Raw genomic sequence first — 16,613 nt, forward strand, 5'->3', positions numbered from 1 at the left:
GACATGTTGACGACACCACTTTAATCTTGCCCCTCTGGCTTGGACGGTTAGTACAACACAAACACATGGTACTCGGGCGTATAATCCCTTCATGTGGAGCCTTCGGCGCACAATACTAGCAGATATTGTCTTATCAAGTGCTGCTGCAACCTTGGATGTAACAGTTGTGGAGGTTGCTCGTCGATTCCGCTTGGCTACTATAGAAATATATCCATCATCAGAGGGGGCGGTAGCCCTTGAACGACTGTGCACAGGTCTCCGGACAACTGTTTGACTTGTTTGGAATTGTTTTCATAATCAAGAAATTACGGAATGATCAACGCCAAAGAAAATAGCGACATCTTTGATTGACTGTTCTGCTTCAATGTGTCCGACAGCACACCAGTGCTCACTATCTGTCATTCGCCTTCTTTCAGCCATAGAAACATGAATATTATAAAAAATAATCCTACAAAAGTTATAAACACTTCGTATCAGCTTTTAAATGCACCTAAAACCCTTCAGAATGCTGCCGTCCTTAACAAAAGTGTGATGATTCTTGCATGAAATCCTCGCTTTTATGCTATTTCAAGAGCACAGGTTAAGCACCTAGGTACAGATGATTCACTCTCTCCTTACAAAAAGGAAGCTATACATAAAAACTGACATCTACATCCGCAGCAATTTTCAGCCACTCAAATTCAAATACGCTTTCGAAAATGTTCATTGCGTGCTTCACTTTTGGAAGGCAGTGTATATGCAGGGTTGTGCAATTATGCAATAGAAAAGGTTTTCTACATGACACAAAAATTATGCATAAAATACATATAAAACGTAAAGTACGTACAAAACTAGAATCAAACATAAAAATTAAAAGGAGACATGTCTTTTTGTGATGGTTTTTACTATGTATGGCAGTTGGTAGTGACAGAAAAAAAATCTTTAAAATACTTTCCTTCCGAAATTTTATGTACTCTTATACTGGAATTTTACAAACTGCCATGTTCACATTCACATCATAATTAGCCTATGCAACTGTATAATACGTATGGAAAAGTAATTTGAAGTTGTTACTAAAACTTTGAAATCCAATCCAAATAAATTGTCGTTAATCGTTATGTTATGTTATAAATGCAAGTATGTGCAAGACGTATATATCAACAGGTTTCTCAATATTTAAAAATATGTGAAAGAACAGTTCTATTTTTAAAGAAAATCTGTTAGTAAGGGTGAGGGCGTGAGGTGGTTGTGTAAACAATCTTCAGAAAATAATGATATTGTGCTGAAATATGTAAGAAAATTAAAGTTTAAAATACAATATAATTATAGCAGTTTTTATATTACTAATTTACGAAAGATAATTAGTTTATGTCTGCATAAAAAAACTGGTTTTCTACACAAAGTAAATTACGAGTAATTTACGTAAGAAACGTAACAAGTAAATTACCTTGCCAATCCTGGGTATATGGCAAAATGTGGGTGTCTGCAAGGTTTTTACAGTGAGGCATTTCCTCTCCAAAACACTGCTTCACTTTGAAATATAGCATTCCTGTAGTGATCTGTACCAGTTTTACTTGTAACAAATTACTGTTATTGAAATTAGATTCTATGTGTGAAATATATAATCTTGGATTGGGGCACAGCTCCCCTCCAGATACACATGTATATGTATGCATTATAGAAAGAAATTGTAATTAAACGCACAGACATGACAATAGGCGGCTGGACAGAATTGCGCTGGTGCCACATATGGGAAAAGCAAAGTGAGAGCAGGACAAAAGTCGCTGGTTCCCTCGCAGTGTGTGGCAACGTCAACTGGGCTGCTTTGCCTAGTTCGAGCATCAGACCAACCTCTCTCTCTCTCTCTCTCTCTCTCTCTCTCTCTCTCTCTCTTGAGTCCCATTCAATACAGAGGTGGTGATCGTGTGAATTGAAAGTTCGTCACAGGCCCGAGGAATGGAGTCCCATATCTGCACGTCAGACTGCTCTTAAACCTCCGAACACACGGGGATGTACTCTAACATGGCAACATAGCGAACTTCTGCCACCCACCTAATTTTATGGCCATGCGTTTAAATATAAACATACAAGTCACATCAACATCTGAACAATAGTTTTTCTATAGGCACTTCATATTTCAGTTCATAAGAAATTCCAACCTATGGTTAGTTTAAAAAACAAGGCATCCTGGTCAACCTCCCACCCCCTCCTCCCTTGCAATCTACCCTTGTGGAGATCCACAGCATAAGATCAAATCCTTAACTTTATTAATATTATGCTTTATCACAACCAATCTGTTTTTCATATGGTTGCCTTTCCACTTTCCCCAATCAGAAAAAAAAATCAAAATACTGTTTTCTTTGATATTTGTTATTTACTGTTGCTTTTCTGCCACTTTTGACTAATCAATGTGAGGATGTGTCATGATATGATGAAGAGATACAAAGAACATCCATGCCTAAGCTAGGATTCAAATCAGATACCCCTGGCATCATAGCATGCTGTGCTAACCACTCTGCCATGTAGGTTGGCACAAAAATTGGTTTGCAAGAACTGAAGATAAGTGAACATATTTCACCTCTCTTTATTTCCACTGAAGATAAATAAACATGTTACTACACAATAATCTCTAAAGCCTCTTACTGTATTTTCAGGTCGATGCTTGGGTGCTGTAATTGCAGGATATGGATCTGCTTGGCTTGGAGAGCAGCTTTTCTACAAGTGTGCTGCTGTGGCAGCAGCTATCATAGCGACATTGTATCTGATAATTTACCACTGTTGCATGAAGCCACGGTGTATGCAGAGGGTTCAAAATCAGGACTCATTACTTGAAGGTAGTCACAATTTCACTTTTATTCTGTTGATTATTGTGTAAGACTTAGGCGTTGCCAGACATGTTCTTTTTCCTGCACATGTTCTACATTTTAACCTAATGTCCGGCATCCATCAAAATCAGGACTCATTACTTGAAGGTAGTCACAATTTCACTTTTATTCTGTTGATTATTGTGTAAGACTTAGGCGTTGCCAGACATGTTCTTTTTCCTGCACATGTTCTACATTTTAACCTAATGTCCGGCATCCAGGAATTTGAAAAAATCCACATATCCTACATTTTGAATCAAGAAAATACATGTTTCAGTTGAACAAAGAGAAATCATACAAGTTTAAGTTCATGGACTGCACTCCCAAACTCAGAAGTGAAATCAAATGAAATTTAATTTGATTCGGACATTTCTTGAACAAAGACTGATGCTATAATCAACAACGTTTGGGATTTATACCGATGGAAATACAAGGCGTTTTCAATTCTTATTCAATATTTTGATTTAAAGCAACGGGTATAGAGAAGAAAGTTATTGAAATATCCAAATGAAACTTTTTGACCCATTTCAAGTCCTGTTAAGGACATTATGTCCCAAAATGCAAATGTTCAGAGTATTTTTATTAGTATCAGCACAATGGACTGGTGAGAGAAATAAATTTCTCATAGTATGCAAAATGTTTGGTACTGGTTCAGTATAATTCCAAAGAGTTTGGTTTTTCCTAGGTTGATAAGTATATTTTGACTAAACCTAAATTTTGAGATAAATTGAACCCTCTGATAAGTACTATTACAACTGAAAACACGTGCAGTTTGGGAATTCTGTATTTAAGAAATGATGAAAAAAAATTGTCAATTTTAAATTATTTCCTAATTCGTATGTTCTAGTAATGTACATTATTTACGAATATTTTTTGTCCTACATTTTGGGACAGCATGTCCTCCTTTTCCCTAATAGTGATCTGGTAACCCTAGTAAGACTACAATGAGCTGTGACCAACCAGATATGATAGTTTTTTTTTTATTTATTTATTTATTTATTTATTTATTTGAACATGGTCCTATACAGGGTGATTCAAAAGGCAGTGCACAAAATGAAAGGAGCACATGATATTGTTCATTATATGTGCTGAAATTCAAGTTTGCACACAAAAAATGTTTATCTTAGTCTATTTCTTATATTTTTCGATTATATAAATTTATAATATTCCATTGTATGTATACTTATAAACAAATAGCATAACTGTATATTAATTCATGTAGGGCAAAAAGCTGTTTTTGTTGTTCGGAATCAATGTAAAAAAAAAAATGTAAGCTTAATTGTAACCCTACTTTAATAATAATAAATAATAATAATAATAATTAAATGGCAGCATACGAAAGGCTTTGGTCACTTTGTTTGTGACATGCCTGCACAAATTTTCTTTCCCAACATTAGTTGCAAGAAGAGGTACTTGATCCACAGTCCTGTTTTCCTTTACAGTGTAATTTGCCTGTGGTGCTGGCATAGCCAGTTTATATGTGAAAAAATAATAGTCATTACACACATAGATAGTCATTTTTAGAAACAATAAATTAGAAACCTTTCAAGTGACATGCATTTCATTCACTTCATAAAACTAAAGACTTATCAGTGAATCCTCCTATGCAGATATTTTTTTTCAGAACCAGCTTCTCCATCTGTGTCCTACTTCAGTTAGTGTATGCACATTTATGTTGCTGGACTACACAGAAATGAATCACTACATTATTAAATAAATAAGATACATGGTTCTAGGGTTCTCATTCATTTTGAAAAGACATCGAAAGACAAAATTATGAAATTCTGTAAATAAATTAGTATAAAAGTATTGAGGGCTCCAAACTAGCCAAATGGTTAGCACTCTCGCCTTTGGTGCGAGTGGTCCCAGGTTCTATTCCCAGTGGGAGCCTAAAAAATTCAGCATAAACCCAGCATCATGAGGACAATTAGCGATGAGACTTGACGTGTTGACCACGAGTACCCAATGAAAAAGCCACTTTTGCAGGCCTTGGCCATCAAGGCTCAGCTGGATTTATTCAAATTTTCCTCTCCTTTTGAAAAACCTTTGCGATATTCCAAAATCTGAAAAATTACACCACTTAGAATTCCTTCTAGAGCACTCATGTGAATTTTCTTGTGCTTTGCTTTCGCTGTTATCTAGATATTCTCAATAGTTTTGTGATTGCATAAGTCTATTATTGATAATAATTAATTTTGGATTATCGCAGCAATTTTTCGAAAGAGGAGAAAATTTTGTGAAAATTTCACCTGGCCGCAGCCAAAGGTCCAGCCAAGCCTGAAATTGCTATTGAGCATGGAGTTAATTACTTTAGCTCATGAAAGTACTGAATCGAAAAATTAACAGTAAAATTATGGATCAATTGATATGCCATTAATGGCAGTCATCAGTACCATCAGTGGTCTTCTAAAACAATCATACACTGGATATTAAGGGAGGTAGCATAACATACATTTGTTTTACATTTCTGTCACTGCATACGATTAATTTGTGATGGCTGTTTTTTTAGTTTGGGAAATAATTTGTCCTGTGTATAACATTTCAGGTCCTTTAACCAATGGAACATACACACCACTCCGCGTGTACCATAATGGACAAGGGAAGAACAGGATAAGGTATTAGCGCAAACAATAGTCTGGGTTCAGAGAGAGAAAGGGCTGTGTGTGACAAATTGCAAAGAAAGCTGTAAGTGTATGTAAACACTGCCAGGAACAAACATGTCAGTGTGAAGGTGCTAGCAGCATAGAAAGACACCTGCTATTGTTGTGTTTGAGGTTTATCCTTTGTTGTGGAAATTGACTGAACATTAATACCAGTGTTGTGCATGTACAGACTTAGTTCTTTTTTTGTTTTGTTTTTCTTTATAATATCAAAATGCTGAAGATGCACTTTCTGGTGCTAATGAATCTTTTGTCATTTAGTGAACTTGTCAAGACAGTGGATTGTATTGACTATAATGTAATAACACCACATTTGTAAGTTTGGATCATATCTTGTACTGCATCAGTTGTTCAAAAATTACTATGTTAACAATATGTACAGTGATGTACTAGCTCCAAAGCTTCTTGGGTTGTTGTTATTTTAATATTGGTAGCATCCAACAAACATTGAGTTGGCACACTGATCAGTTTCACCTGTTGACACAATCAGTCATAATGGCTCAGTGAATGGTAGTCATTTTTTGAGACCTTGTCAGCCTCTGGATCTCTGTAGAGAATGGAGGTGGCATCAAGGGGGGCCTGAGTGGGCTATAGCCCACCCATTGGCTATCTCTGTCAAAATTTAATTGGCAAATACATTTTGTGAAAAAAATAAAAATACAACCCACTTTAGATGGAAGTATTTTTTTTAAGCTTGCATAAAAGCTTCCACAAATCTTGTAGCATGTTATCTCTGGTTTCGGAGCACACACTGCTAACTTTTTGATCATGTAAATTTGAACTTAAAATTTAACATTTTCAATGTAACATTTGAAGTTGTTAATTTTAAATCCAACATTTACAAGTTCCTATTATTGGATAATAATTCATTGTTTGGATTTTGGAATAACAATCTATCAAAATACATTTTTCTTTGAGGATATGACCAGCCAACATCGGAAAATCTGGTGATGTCACTGATAGAATGGCCCGAATTAAACTTCAAAATTTGTAATGCACCACTGTTGGCACAATCAATTTCATGCAATAATCCATATCAATGAGAACTGCAATAAAGAAAGGGGAAAAAAAATGGATGCAAGGACTGCTGTAGAAAGGAAAAGCTAGTAACATTAGAATATTCACACACACGGCTGTGTGTTTGTTTAACCAAGAGATATGGAACAATTTACATTAACACAATTTGTGATGGCACTTAGTGTCAGTATGCTGTGGCTAGAATGCTGCACATAGGTTACGCACTGCCCTGTTATAGTGTCCACACAACAATCACTATTCACACGAATGTCAGAAACACGATGAAAATATGCAGTTAGTTATTTTTGAGAACCACAAACGAAGTTAATGGTTTCCCATATTTGCCCTTAAACATTTTGCATTATGTTACATTAAGTAGCATTTGCAGTGTCACCAAGTGTTACAGTGAGTTAACTGTTTCATTCTTATTTTTCTCTGCAGTTACTAACAATGATGAAGTCTGAATATAATGTATGTATTAGATCCATATAGATTTTTATATATAAATGAAATTGTGTGAAACAGTATGATGTGTTTTTTTTTGTAAAAAAAAAAGCAAATAAATAAAAAACATGCAAGCTGTATTTTTCATTAACATTGACAAAATTTATAGCCTTTGATACACAGCAATAAATTTCATTAACTAAAGAGGTGAAGATGCCATTCATATTCTTATGGAATATTAGCAATTTTATATTGGTTCATTCCTACTGTGTGTCACACCAATGCCAAAGCTACAAAAGTGGAAATTTTGACTTTTTAACCTAGTGCAGTTTCTCACAACTTTTGTTGATAGATTCTTATGCTAATTCAATATGACCTAACAGTCATAAGCAAGTACATCTTTTACCGATGAAAACATTTATCCAAATGTAAAGCCTGTTTTTTCCCCAGGACTGAATATTATGCTTTTATCTCAAAGTAATTTTTAGCACATTTGTGGTGCAACGAGTGGGAATAGACTAACATTAAATTTTTGCCATTACCAACAAAGTACAGACAAAAAATACCAACGATGATAACTGATGTTCTACTGATCTGATATAAAATTTAAAAATGTTTCTTGAAGAACATGAATGGTTTGTTATGTCTTTCATTTATATAGGGTTTTGGCTTGACCTTGAATCAAACAGGCAGGGTGGATGGAGACTGGCCCAAGGAACCCTGGTCTGATAATGTGTCCTTAAAAAGTTACAAGTCAAAACTAGTTGGGGCTGCCTATGACAGTGGAATAAGACAACTGGAAGATGCAGCTTGTAGATGTAATACGGACATTCAGGGTGCACTGCCTGACAGTAACGGCTTCTGATTGGTTGCCAATGACCGCTTGCATTGGAAAATCATGACAAGAATCTTTGCTGCCTGCGATATCGTCAGAACAACTCCAAGGATGTTAGAGCTTCACACCTTTTTTCATTGCTGGCCTGCTTGCAACATTTGAAACAGTATAACATGAAAATGGCACTTTGTGTTTCTTAATTTTTTTTATACATCTTTCAGTTTACATTACATTTGCTATCATATCAGCACATTCCACAAATTCAAAATTTATTCCATTCTGTACAAGTATCACCATGCACTATGAACTGTATTGCAAGCAAACATTGTATCCCATTCTAGCAGTCTTAGAGGCAGCACCACTAGTGGTAATTTGGTAACTATTAATTACTCAGATACTAGAAATGCTACAGAAAAACTTGAAGCAAATGAATTTGCACACATTGGTGAACATTAGTTCAATTGATCCCTGTTTCTATCAATGCAAGTCAAGTCATCATACTTGTATAAATATTATATCCAAGAAACTATTGGAAACACACTGCTACAATTTGTGTGTGAACGGATTAATCTACCACTACGAAAAAAAAATTTATGTAGAATTACAAAACATTCATATTTTAATCTGCACATCAAATGATCGAAAATATAACCAAAGACAAAGTAAAATGTTAAAACAGGCCCATCCTTCTGTCTTTTCCTTCAGGAGCACAGAGATATAGCTTGTAACTATAAATCTTAACAGATATGTAGTCACTATACAGCACCATATGCGGCAGTTGATAGCCCTGTATACTAGGGATGGCCAAACGGATCCGGATCCGAGAGTTTGGTATCTCAATCCCATTATAATATTACCACACCTTAAAAGGTATTATGATCTTTGATTACAAAAAAAATTTTCATTAGTTAGTCCTTCAAAATTTTTTTTCAAGTGTTTGTTCCTAAAATACGCATCGGCTAACACACTCATGCACAAAAATAATCTTACTTGTTTAACATAAAATGTCAGAGATGATTTTGTAAATGCCATTGAAATGAATATGTATTCATTCGAATGTATTGGAAATGGAAACACACATAAATGTGAGACATTCCATTCCAGGATGAAACCTTTTAACACATTTAACAAGATAGAAATGTTATATAAAAATTATACAATTGTTCTACAGTTACAGTTTTACAAATTTTAAAAAAAAAAACATTATAATATATGCAGTGTTATATAATTACAAAGTGTAAGACTAACAAGGGAGGTTATCTAAGTGTCCCCCTCCGATTTCCATGAAACTTGGCAGGTGTATAAAGGGAACCAAAGGAAGAAATACGTGTCTTTTTTGTTTCGGCTAAAAAACTGTTTTAGGGGGCAAACTCCCTCAAATGTCAAAATGAGGACATATTGACATGGGGATCTGACCCCTGTGTCCCTCTCCGATTTCCATGAAATTTAGCAGTTGTATAGAGGTGCCCTATGCCCCCTGTTTCTTCCTATGCCATATTTACGTGGTTTCGGGGTCAGATCCACACTTCAATTTCTCCTCATCTTGACATTTGAGGGGCATTTTGCCCCCTAAAATAGTTTTTTTTAGCTGAAACACAAAAACATGTATTTCTTCCTTTGGGCCCTTCTATACACCTGCCAAGTTTCATGGAAATCGGAGGGGGAGACTTAGACCTCCCTTGTAAGTGTATTAATTACAAATCGCGCGCACACACACACACACACACACACATATATATATATATATATAAAAATCAAAGAAGGTAAAAGGAAACACTCACTGGACAGTAGAAAAATTCAAAATTTTTGCTAATTTCATAGCATCATCGGTGTGAGGAGAAAAAGACGGAACCGGAAGTTGGGGCACTGCAGAGTTGCCAGGTCCCCATCGAAGAAGAAGCGGTGCGTAGAACGAAAAAAAACACTGTTTCGTCACCAGGCTCGTCGTAAACTGTGAGTGTGTGGGATGAGCTGGGAGGGAGGGTGGGAGGGAGGGATGGTGGGTGAGGGATGGGCATTACTGGGTGGCCTTGTTCAAGCCAGGTGGAGTGGTTGTACTCATGGCCGATATATAGGCCCTCTCCCATCTTTTGCGAACAGAGGTGTTGGCTGGTTGGGGTAGGAGAGGGATAATCACTACCCGGAAGCAGTCGTTGAAACTGATGTTGTGGTGGTTGGTGTGGACGGCGACAGTGAAGTCCAGGTTGTGGGTGGAGGAGCGGTGGTTATTGATGCAGAGGTTGAGGGCCGTTGATGTTTCCCCCAGGTAAAAATCAGGACAGATGTTGCAGGTGAGGATGTAGATAAGGTTTGAGGCATGGCAGGTCCCTTTGGGATGGAGGGTAAATTTGCCAGTGGCCGTGTGCACCTGGAGGGTGTGAGAAGTGATGAGGATGGGGCAGGTCTTGCACCTGGGGTGGTTGCATTTATGGGCAGGGGGGTGTTGGATGTGTGGTGAAGGAGTGTTGTGGACCAGGATGTTTTGGAGGTTGGGGGGGGCGTTTGAAAACCACTCTGGGTTTGTCGGGAAATATGTTTTTGGTTTCAGGATCACTGTGGAGAATTGGCAGAAGAGAGTGCAGTGTGTGCCTGATTTTGTTGAGGTGGGGATGATATTGGGTGATGAGTGCAGGTGGGTTGGTGGCAGCTCGCGATATTTGCTTGGTGACCAGGATGGAGGGATATCCACGGTCAACCAGGGCCTGGTGTAGGCAGAGGTTATAATTCTGGCGAGAGGTGGGTGAAGTGTTCAGGCGCTGTCCCCTGAGGGCCAGAGAGAATGGAATGGCTTTTTTGGTGTGGAATATGTGGATGGAGGTAGTCAGGTGTCCTCCCTCGATGTGCACGTCCACATCCAGGAAGGTAATCTGGTTGGGGGAGTGCATCCAGGTGAATTTTAGGGAACGGAAGTGGTTAAGTTGGTCCAGGAAAGCTGACAAGGATGGTTCATCATGTGTCCAGAGCATGAAGATGTGGTCGATCAAGCGGAGCCAGAGGAGGGGTTGGAAGGGTTGGGCAGCCAAAAACTCTTGCTCAAGTTTGCCCATGAAGAGGTTTGCATAGGATGGGGCCATTCTGGTACCCATGGCTGTACCTCGGATCTGTAGGAAATTTTGGTTTTCAAAGGTGAAGTTGTTACAAGTGAGGACAAGGTGGGCTAGGTGGGTCAGGAAGTTGGTGCTGGCGTTGTGAGGTTTGGGTCTGCTATTGAGATAGAATTCTATGGAGCGGAGGCCATGGGAGTGAGGTATGTTGGTGTAGAGGGAAGTGACATTGATGGTGGCAACGATGGTATTTGGGGTCAATGGTGGAAGGGTGCGGATTTTCTGGAGGAAGTGGTTGGTGTCACGGAGGTAGGAGGGCAGAGCTTTCACAAGAGGCTGGAGATGGGAGTCAACAAAGGCTGAGATTCTTTCTGTGGGTGAGTTATATCTGGACACAATGGGTCTACCAGGGTTGCCAGGTTTGTGGATTTTGGGCAATAGATAGAAGGTGGGGGTGCGGGGATTGTCGGGTATTAACATGGCGGTGGTACGAGCTGTCAGGCCTTCAAGGGGGCCGCGGGTGTGGATGAAGTCCTGGAATTTGTTAAGGTCGAACACCTCAACAAAATCCAGGACTTCATCCACACCTGCGGCCCACCTGAAGCGGCGTTACTGGGTGGCCTTGTTCAGGCCTGGGGGTGTGGTTGCATTCATGGTCGATATGTAGGCCCTCTCCCATCTTCTACGTATTGAGGTGTTGGTGGATTGGGCAAGGAGTGGACGGTCGCTACCTGGAAGCAGTCATTAAAAGGAATATTGTGGTGATTGGTGTGAATGGCAACAGCAAAGTCCAGGTTTTGGGTAGAGGAGCGGTGGTTGTTGATGCGGAGGTTCAGGGCTGTGGATCTTTCCCCGAGGTAGAAGCTCACACAGATGTTGCACGTGAGGATATAAATTAGGTTAGAGCTGTTGCAGGTTCCTTTGGGGTAGAGGGTGAATTTGCCGGTGGCGGTGTGGATCTGGAGGGTGCAGGAAGTGACAAATATGGGGCAGGTTTTGCACCTTGGGGGGTTGCATTTGTGGGCAGGTGCGAGTTGATTGTGAGTAGGTGGATTGTGGTGGACCAGGATGTTTTGGAGATTGGGAGGGCGTTTGAAAACAACTCTGGGCTTGTCGGGGAAGATATTTCTGGTGTCAGGATCACTGTGCAGGATGGGAAGGAGGGAACGTAGTGTGTGTCTGATTTTGTTGAGGTGGGGGTGATATTGGGTGACAAGTGCAGGGGGGTTGGTGGCATGTTTCTTGGTGGGAGTGTATGAAGCAGCTCGGGATATTTGTTTAGTGACCAGGGTGGAAGGATATCCACGGTTGGTCAAGGCTTGGTGTAACCGGAGGTTATAGTTCTGTCGGGAGGTGGCTGAGGTGTTGACCTCTGAGGGCCAGGAAGAATAGGATGGCTTTCTTGGTGTGGAACAGATGGGTGCTGGAGAAGTGTAGGTATTGCATATGGTTGGTAGGTTTGATGTGGATGGAGGTTTCCGAATGTCCTTCCTTCATGTGCACATCCACATCCAGGAAGGTGATTTGGTTGGTGGAGTGAGTCCAGGTGAAATTGATGGAGCTGAAGTGGTTAAGTTTGTCTAGAAAGGTGGTCAGGGAAGGTTCTCCATGCGTCCAAAGCATGAAGATGTCATCGATGAAACGGAGCCAGTCCCAGCTAACAAGGGATCCACCACGGCGGTCTTGAACTCTCAACATTACTTGGCGGAAGCCACTCCCCAGCTGGCAGACTCCTCCACCTACAAAACCACCATGGTCGACATTTCCGCCACACACCTCAACAGAATCCAGGACTTTATCCACACCCGAGGTCCCCCGGATGGCCTGACAGCCTCCACCATAGCCATGCTCATCCCAGACAACCCCCACACCCCCACTTTTTACCTGCTGCCCAAGATCCATAAACCTGGCAACCCTGGCATACCCATCGTGTCCAGTTACAATTCACCTTCTGAAAGAATCTCAGCCTTTGTCGACTCCCACCTCCAGCCTCTTGTTAAAGCTCTGCCCTCCTACCTCCGGGACACCAGCCACTTCCTTCAGAAAGTTAACACTCTCCCACCATTATCTGCCAACACTACACTTGCCACCATCGATGTTACTTCTCTCTACACGAACATACCTCACTCCCATGGCCTCTGCTCCATAGAATCTTTTCTCAACAACAGACCAAAACCCCACAACCCCAGCACTAATTTCCTGACCAATCTAGCTCACCTTGTCCTCACGTGCTACAACTTCACCTTCGAGGACAAGCATTATCTCCAAATCCGGGGCACGGCCATGGGTACCAGAATGGCCCCATCCTATGCCAACCTGTTCATGGGCAAAGTTGAAAAAAGAGTTCCTGGAGACCCAATCTCTCAAACCTCTCATCTGGCTCCGTTTCATCGATGACATCTTCATGCTTTGGACGCATGGAGAACCTTCCCTGACCACCTTCCTAGACAAACTTAACCACTTCAGCTCCATCAATTTCACCTGGACTCACTCCACCAACCAAATCACCTTCCTGGATGTGGATGTGCACATGAAGGAAGGACATTCGGAAACCTCCATCCACATCAAACCTACCAACCATATGCAATACCTACACTTCTCCAGCACCCATCTGTTCCACACCAAGAAAGCCATCCTATTCTTCCTGGCCCTCAGAGGTCAACACCTCAGCCACCTCCCGACAGAACTATAACCTCCGGTTACACCAAGCCTTGACCAACCGTGGATATCCTTCCACCCTGGTCACTAAACAAATATCCCGAGCTGCTTCATACACTCCCACCAAGAAACATGCCACCAACCCCCCTGCACTTGTCACCCAATATCACCCCCACCTCAACAAAATCAGACACACACTACGTTCCCTCCTTCCCATCCTGCACAGTGATCCTGACACCAGAAATATCTTCCCCGACAAGCCCAGAGTTGTTTTCAAACGCCCTCCCAATCTCCAAAACATCCTGGTCCACCACAATCCACCTACTCACAATCAACTCGCACCTGCCCACAAATGCAACCACCCAAGGTGCAAAACCTGCCCCATATTTGTCACTTCCCGCACCAACAATGGGTCTCCCGGGGTTGTTAGGTTTGTGAATTTTCGGGAGGAGGTAGAAAGTGGGGGTGCGGGGGTTGTCAGGTATGAGTGAGGAGATGGTGGAATTGGATAGGCCTTCAGGGGGTCCTCGGGAGAGGACAAAATCCCGAATTTTGTCTAGGTGTGAGGTAGATAAATCAACCGTGGTGGGCTTGTAGGTCGATGAATCAGAGAGTTGACGGGAGGCTTCCGCCACGTAGTCAGAGGAGTTCATGACTACTGTGGTGGACCCTTTATCAGCGGGGAGGATTTTGATGTCTGGGTTGTTGCGGAGGGACCGGAGGGCTTGGTGCTGGGCTGGGGTTAGATTGTGGTGGGAAGAGGGGTTTTGGAGGTATCTACTGTCGGAAACATTGTTGACAACAGAGGTGATGTATCTTTCGAGGGGGTGGTTGTTGGGAAGGGAGGGGGGATCATGGGGGGAAGGGGGGCAGAATTGGAGGAGACTGGGATGTATGTCAGAAGGATTAGCTTTGGAGGGGGGATTCTTGGCCCAAACCTAACAACCCCGGGAGACCCATTGTGTCCAGCTACAATTCACCCACTGAACGCATTTCAGCCTTTCTAGACTCTCACCTCCAACCCCTCGTCCAAGCCCTGCCCTCCTACCTCCGTGACACCAACCACTTCCTCAACATCATCCAAAACTTACCATCCCTACCACCCAACACCATCCTCACAACAGTTGATGTCACATCCCTTTACACAAATATTCCCCATGCCCATGGCCTCCGTGCCACGGAATCATTCCTTAACAGCCGACACAAACCACACAATCCCAGCACTCACTTCCTGATACAACTAGCCAACCTTGTACTTACCTGCAACAACTTCTGCTTCGGTGACCAACATTACCTGCAGATACGTGGCACAGCTATGGGTACCCGCATGGCCCCCTCTTATGCCAACCTGTTCATGGGCAGGCTGGAACAGGAATTCCTTGACTCCCAGCAACTGAAACCACTCCTCTGGCTAAGATTCATTGATGACATTTTTCTCCTCTGGACACATGGCGAACCCTCCCTCACAACATTCCTAAACCGACTAAATGAGTTCACCACCCTCAAATTCACCTGGTTCCACTCCAAAGACCAAGTGACCTTCCTCGATGTGGACATCCACATTGCAGGAGACCACTTGGAAACATCCATACCTATCAAACCAACCAACCACCTCCAGTATCTCCACTACTCCAGCTCACACCCCTACCACACCAAAAAAGCCATCCCATTTTCCCTTGCCCTCAAGAGGCCAGCGCCTCAACTCATCCCCCTCATCCCGCCAAAACTACAACCTACGCCTGCACCAAGCCCTAACCAACCGTGGCTACCCCTCAACCCTCATCAACAAACAAATCACTAGAGCTAACTCCCACAACCGCACCAAACAACCCAAAACCAACCCTCCAACTCTGATCACCCAATACCACCCTCACATTACGAAAATCAGACATACCCTCCACTCCCTCCTCCCCATCCTGCACAGTGATCCCGAGACCAGAGACATCTTTCGGGAAAAACCTAGGGTCGTCTTCCGTCGCCCCCCCCCAACCTCCAAAACATCTTGGTCTGAAACACCCCCACCCCTTCCGCACCCCTTCCCCCAGCCCACAGGTGCAACAAACCCAGATGCAAGACCTGCCCCATACTCATCACCTCCCCCACCCTCCTGATCCCTACAGCGGCAGGTGAGTTCACCCTTCACCATAAGGGCACCTGCCACTCATCCAACCTAATTTACACCCTCATCTGTCAAATCTGCGGCAACTTCTACCTAGGCGAAACTTCCACCCCCTTGAATCTAAGGATAAATAATCACCGTTCCTCCACCCAAAACTCCGATTTCACAGTTGCCATCCACACCAACAGCCATAACACCACCTTCAATAACTTCTTCCTTCCGTGCTGCCATCATCCACCTTTTACCCCCCCCCGCTCTGACACATCTTTCCGCAGGCGATGGGAAAGGGCCTATATAGCAGGCATGCACGCCACTATACCCCCGGACTCAACCTAGCCAACCAGTAACTCTTTCCTCTCCTCCCCAAAACTACCCACCCACCTTACAGTAAACACTGGCTAAAGTATTTCGTGTTTCCTTTCAACTGTTTCTGGCAACACTGACCGTAGAGACGCTACGGTCAGTATTCTGTGCCTCTACTCAAAGTGTCGTCGATCTTGTATCTACCTTCTTGAAAATGCGACCCAGATCACGAAATATTGAATTATTTCTATTCGTGTGGTAAGTGTTTACTGTCTCCTTCATTATTTGTATTTATCCGCCCTTCTGGCACCATTTCTAACCCTATTCCTCTCTCTCTCTCTCTCTCTCTCTGTGTGTGTGTGTGTGTGTGTGTGTGTGTGTGTGTGTGTGTGTGTGTGTGCGTTGTCGTACCGTGAAAAAGCAGGAACCAAATCGGTTTTAACACCAACACTTGTGGGAACTTTTCGAAACGAGGAACTTTTCGTGGTTCCTCGTTTTGAACTAATTAATTTTTCGTAATCTACAGGCTAAATTACACCAGAAAAATTTAATTTTAACGCAGTTTAGTTTCGGGGTTACAGACCGGTCAAAGCCACACACTTGTGTGAAAGGTTCCAAATTTCGATGTTTGGCACCAGTCAGCATAAACACTTTGTGTTTAACAACACGACGGTGGCGACATCTGAGTGT

General features: G+C 41.9%; 1 protein-coding gene across 2 annotated transcripts in view; it reads left to right on the forward strand.

The window, feature by feature from the left end:
• The window catches only part of SP1173 (major facilitator superfamily domain-containing protein SP1173), a 147,991-nt gene extending 140,893 nt beyond the window's left edge, over positions 1-7,098 (forward strand). For both annotated transcript variants that reach the window (XM_083119342.1, XM_083119341.1), the window contains 2 exons: positions 2,634-2,813; positions 5,389-7,098. In XM_083119342.1, the coding sequence (XP_082975468.1) occupies positions 2,634-2,813; positions 5,389-5,465 (257 nt within the window). In that variant the 3' untranslated portion in view covers positions 5,466-7,098. The remainder of the gene's footprint in view (positions 1-2,633; positions 2,814-5,388) is intronic.
• Positions 7,099-16,613: the final 9,515 nt, after the last annotated feature.

The sequence above is a fragment of the Lepisma saccharinum genome, chromosome 3 (assembly GCF_977018435.1).
Source record: "Lepisma saccharinum chromosome 3, izLepSacc3.1, whole genome shotgun sequence".
NCBI classification, from domain to species: Eukaryota; Metazoa; Arthropoda; class Insecta; order Zygentoma; family Lepismatidae; genus Lepisma; species Lepisma saccharinum.